Here is a 4,523-nt window from a genome sequence, read left to right as displayed (position 1 = left end):
GAGAGAGAGAGAGAGAGAGAGAGAGAGAGAGAGAGAAAGAGAGAGAGAGAGAGACTGTCTCTAAAACAAACAAGCCACACCAGTGTGGTGACCTGTGCTCCTATCACTTGGAAGGTAGAGGCAAGAGGAACAGGAATTCAAGGTTATCCTCAGGGAGGCCAGAGGTCAAACTGGGCTGCATGAGACCCTGACTCTCATGTATGTATGCATGTGTATACATATACATGTACATATACTCCCCACACACACATCAATCAGACAGGTAATGATGGTGGTGGCTCACACTTTTAATCCCAGAACTTTGAATTTGAGGCCAGCCTGGTCAACAGAGTGAGTTCCAGAATGACCAGGGCTACACAGAGAAACCCTGTCTTAAAAAAGCTATATATATATCTATCTATATCTATATCTATATCTATATCTATATCTATATCTATATCTATCTATCTATCTATCTATCTATCTATCTATCTATCTATATATATATATATATATATATATATCTGAAGAGATGGCTCAGTGGTTAAGAACACTTCCTGCTCTCCAGAGGACCTAAGTTTGGTTCCCAGCATCCACCCTGGGGAACTCACAACCTCTTAGAAGTCCAGCTTCAGGAGAATCCAAAGTCTTTCTCTGGCCTTAGGACACTAAACACACATGTGATATACACATGCAGGCAAAACACTCATTCACATAGATAACCCTAAAAAATTAAAAATAAAAATATTTTAAAAGATTAAACAAATAAAAAACCTTGGAGAGGGATTTGGTTGTACATTGAGTAGCTGTGTCAGGAATCCCCATGGTGTGCAAGGCACACACGTGTGTGAGACTGCTGCGTTGCAGGCAGGGGCCTGGTTTGTAGTCTGTTCTGTCCAGCCAAGGCAGAGCAGTAACAAAAGGCCCAGAATCTCACTTATTTTGCCTCTTCTTCTCCAGGAAGGCCACTCTGGCTGATATTGTGGAGCAACTTCAGGAGAAAGAGGCAGGCCCAGGGACCCCTGCTGGGGTGGTAAGTTGAACAACTGGGATGGGTGGGTGTAGAAGCCCTCTTAGTGGCCAGGACTTCAGAGGCAACCATTACTCAGGCTCATCCTTCTTCCTGGACCTTGCGGTCAAGAGACCCCATACTCTCCCTTAGAAAGATAGAGCCACAAACCCGGAGGCTTATCTCTCTCTCTCTCCACGCACGCACACATAGTGGACTCTAATCCCCCCCATCTATTTTAGACTCCACATTTCTCCTGGCTTGTGGCGTGCCCATTTTCTTATTAGTCACACGAGATTCTTCATACAGAAATTCTATGCACCTTCTCCCTCCTCAGACCCTGCTCCTAACCTCCCAATTTTCAGAATTCCAAAGCCTAAACTCGAATGACCCATTATCAAAACCTCAGCCCTGAGGGTCTTCCCATGTTTCTCTCCAAGATAGGTGGCCCTAAAGACGGATGGGACCCCAGGCCCTCGGGCTCCCTGAGACAGGATGCTCCCCTAGTCATCATGCACAGTACCCCTCTCCCCCCTCCCTTCATTCACACAGCCGTCGCTGCCTCAGCCTCGCGAGCTTCCCCCTGGTCGCCTGCCCAACGGGCTTGAGCCGCCCGAGCGGACACCTCGGCCCGATCGGCCGCGGGCACGGGACCGGCCCAAGCCGCGCCGGCGGCCACGGCCTCGAGAGGGTGGTGAGGGCGGGGGAAGCCGGCGCTCGCGCTCCGCCCCTGCCCAGGGAGGCTCCGCCCCCGCGCCGCCACCTCCGCCCACTCACACGGTGCAGCACGAGGGCTTCCTGCTGCGCAAGCGCGAGCTCGACGCTAACCGCAAGTCGTCCAACCGGTGAGCGCGTGGGCGGGGCTTTGGATGGCTTGGGCGCCTGCTCTGGGTATTTAATGAATGAGTAGCTGGGCCGGAGGAGGGGCGGGATTCAAGTTCAAAACCTCCAATCCGTGAAGTGGAGAGGTGTGGCCAAATCTTTGAGTGTCCAATACTGAGGTGTCTGGAGCTGAGATGGGAGCATGACAGAAGTGTCCCTAACGTTAATAAATTGGGATTCAATCACAGCAGCCACCCCACGTGATAAAGCAGCAACCTGGAGGTAGAGTCTACCCTAGATAATTCCAATGAGGTGTGAATTGGAGCCTCAAGATGGCATTCAATCCGTGATCGGGATGGATCCCCCTCACCTGGCAACCCCCAGCCACTACATTTTCAGTGGGGGATGGGAGGGGTCTGAAAAGGAACCGAGCCCAAACTGAGGACCTAGTACATTGCTGCAGGTTATCTCAGTTGTCCAAACGAGAAGCTTTTTCTTAAATTATCTAAATTATATTTATTTGTGTTGGGGTGAAAGCTGTGTGTGAAGATCACAGGACAGCTGGTGTGAATTAGTTCTCTCCTTACGCTATGTAGGTCAACCTGGGATCCAACTTAGGTTGTCAGGTTTAGCTGCAAGTGCTGAGCCTTCTCCACAGTCCTAACCACTACGTGTGTGCACGTGTGTGTGTTTACTTTTGGAGTCCATCTTGTCCAGTACATTTTTATCCAACTGAGATGTGGGGACAGGTATAGCAAGACATGAACAGGGCAGGTTCAGACTTGGCAGGTGGGGAATCATAGCATTTCTTCTTGCCACCAGACCAAGATGGCAATGAACAGGGATATCTATTATCTATTGTATGTTATTTTCCCATCTGAGACTTCTTCCAAGATTGGGGCTTTGGCTGGGAAACCAGATCTTCTTATTCCAAACCGTAGAGTAGTAAATCTTCCTTGAAGGAACTTGGTGAATGGTGGGGAAATGAGAACCAATGAATGAATCAGGGGATGCTTGAAGGTTGTGTGTAGGGGAAATGAAACCAATAACTGAAGCAGGGCTTATAACGGAATCAGGACTGGGAATCAAGCCCATGGTTTTATGCTTTATTACTGCCGAGACAGACCTCCAACTCCTCACTAGTGGACTCTGGACAACGGCTCTACCTCCTGCTGAACCCTATCCCTAGTTTCAGAGCTCATGTCAGTGTGGGATGAGATAAGGAAGGGTAAGGAAGGTCTAGCCTGAACAAACTCTTGGTTCTGGGAGCCTTGGCCACACCTCCCAGAATAGGAACTGCTTAACAGAAGAACAGCCTGGCATGTGGCAAGTAGCTAGGACGAAGGGCCGGTGGTAGGAAGGTCCAAAGTAGCGTGACCCAGCATATGCTCTGTGATGGTAATGATGTAGCCCTGCCTTCATCACCATCTCATCACCCCAGGTCATGGGTGAGCCTGTACTGTGTGCTCAGCAAGGGGGAGCTGGGCTTCTACAAGGACGCCAAAGGCCCAGCATCAGGGGGCACGCATGGTGGGGAGCCACTGCTCAGCCTGCACAAAGCCACCAGCGAGGTGGCTAGTGACTACAAGAAAAAGAAGCATGTCTTCAAGCTTCAGTGAGTCCCTCCCGTGGGAAGAAGGGAGGGGTCCCAGCGTTTCTTCATTTCCTCCTGTGTACTCTTGGTTCCCTTGAAAGACAATGGGTGATAGGGAGAGGGGTTGGGTCCCTTGAGATAGCTGAAGTCTTGTGTCTCCTGCAGAACCCAGGATGGCAGTGAGTTCTTGCTCCAGGCTAAAGATGAGGTAAGATCTGGTCCTCTCACCCCACAGGTTGACCTCTAAGTGGCTTAGCTTCCTGGGTGGTTCCTGAATCAAAATAATGGGGCTATAGAAGGAACCACACAGGTCGGACCTGTCAGGGTTGTAACAGGAAAGCAATGAGAGCCCCGAGGAGCTTAAGGAGTCGGGGGTCATGGGGAGGGGTCCAGGGCAGGTGCTTGCTAGCCATGATAACTCAGAAGGCCAGAAAGATGATGAGTGTAAGCTTAAAAAGGAGTGATGGAGGTTCTAGAGAGATGACTCAGAAGGTAAGAGTGCTTACTGCTTTTCCAGAGGACCCAAGTTTGGTTCCCAGCACCCATGTCCACAACTCCCTTTAACTCCACTCCTGGTGCTCTAGCGCCCTCTTCTGCCCACCAAGAGCATATATCCACACATGGCGTATATTCACACAAGCACAATTAAAACAAAACAGAACAAAATGAGTGATCAGGGTTCAGTGAGACAACCCAGAGGACAGAATTGCAATGGCTTAAGAGAGCCAATTGCAGGAGGACACCCAAAGTGAGGTAAATGGTTCCGGAGAGGTCCCCTGCAGCTGGACTTCACAATATTAGGGGAGGATTTATCCTGAGTGTGCTGGGGTGTGGGTAGGGGGCAAGTCAGGGTTTTGAGCTAAAGGGATTGAATGTGATGTATAACAAATATTCCCTTATTGGAGCTGGAGAAATGGTTCAGTGGTGAAGAGGGTTGTTGTTCAAGCCTGATAAGAGTTGGATTCCAGCATCCATATTATACATAAAGAAAGAAAGAAAGAAAGAAATAAAAAGAGCCGGGCATGGTGACGCACGCCTTTAATCCCAGCACTCAGGAGGCAGAGGCAGGCGGATTTCTGAGTTCGAGGCCATCCTGGTCTATAAAGTGAGTTCCAGGAC

General features: G+C 49.8%; 1 protein-coding gene across 2 annotated transcripts in view; it reads left to right on the top strand.

The window, feature by feature from the left end:
* The window catches only part of Sptbn4 (spectrin beta, non-erythrocytic 4), a 97,824-nt gene that overhangs the window by 90,754 nt on the left and 2,547 nt on the right, over positions 1 to 4,523 (top strand). For both annotated transcript variants that reach the window (XM_021190187.1, XM_021190201.2), the window contains 4 exons: positions 940 to 1,012; positions 1,541 to 1,833; positions 3,252 to 3,425; positions 3,570 to 3,612. In XM_021190187.1, coding sequence (XP_021045846.1) covers positions 940 to 1,012; positions 1,541 to 1,833; positions 3,252 to 3,425; positions 3,570 to 3,612 — 583 coding nt within the window. The remainder of the gene's footprint in view (positions 1 to 939; positions 1,013 to 1,540; positions 1,834 to 3,251; positions 3,426 to 3,569; positions 3,613 to 4,523) is intronic.

This window comes from Mus pahari, chromosome 1, assembly GCF_900095145.1.
Source record: "Mus pahari chromosome 1, PAHARI_EIJ_v1.1, whole genome shotgun sequence".
Taxonomy (NCBI): domain Eukaryota; kingdom Metazoa; phylum Chordata; class Mammalia; order Rodentia; family Muridae; genus Mus; species Mus pahari.
This window is presented reverse-complemented; position numbering and strand designations above follow the sequence as displayed.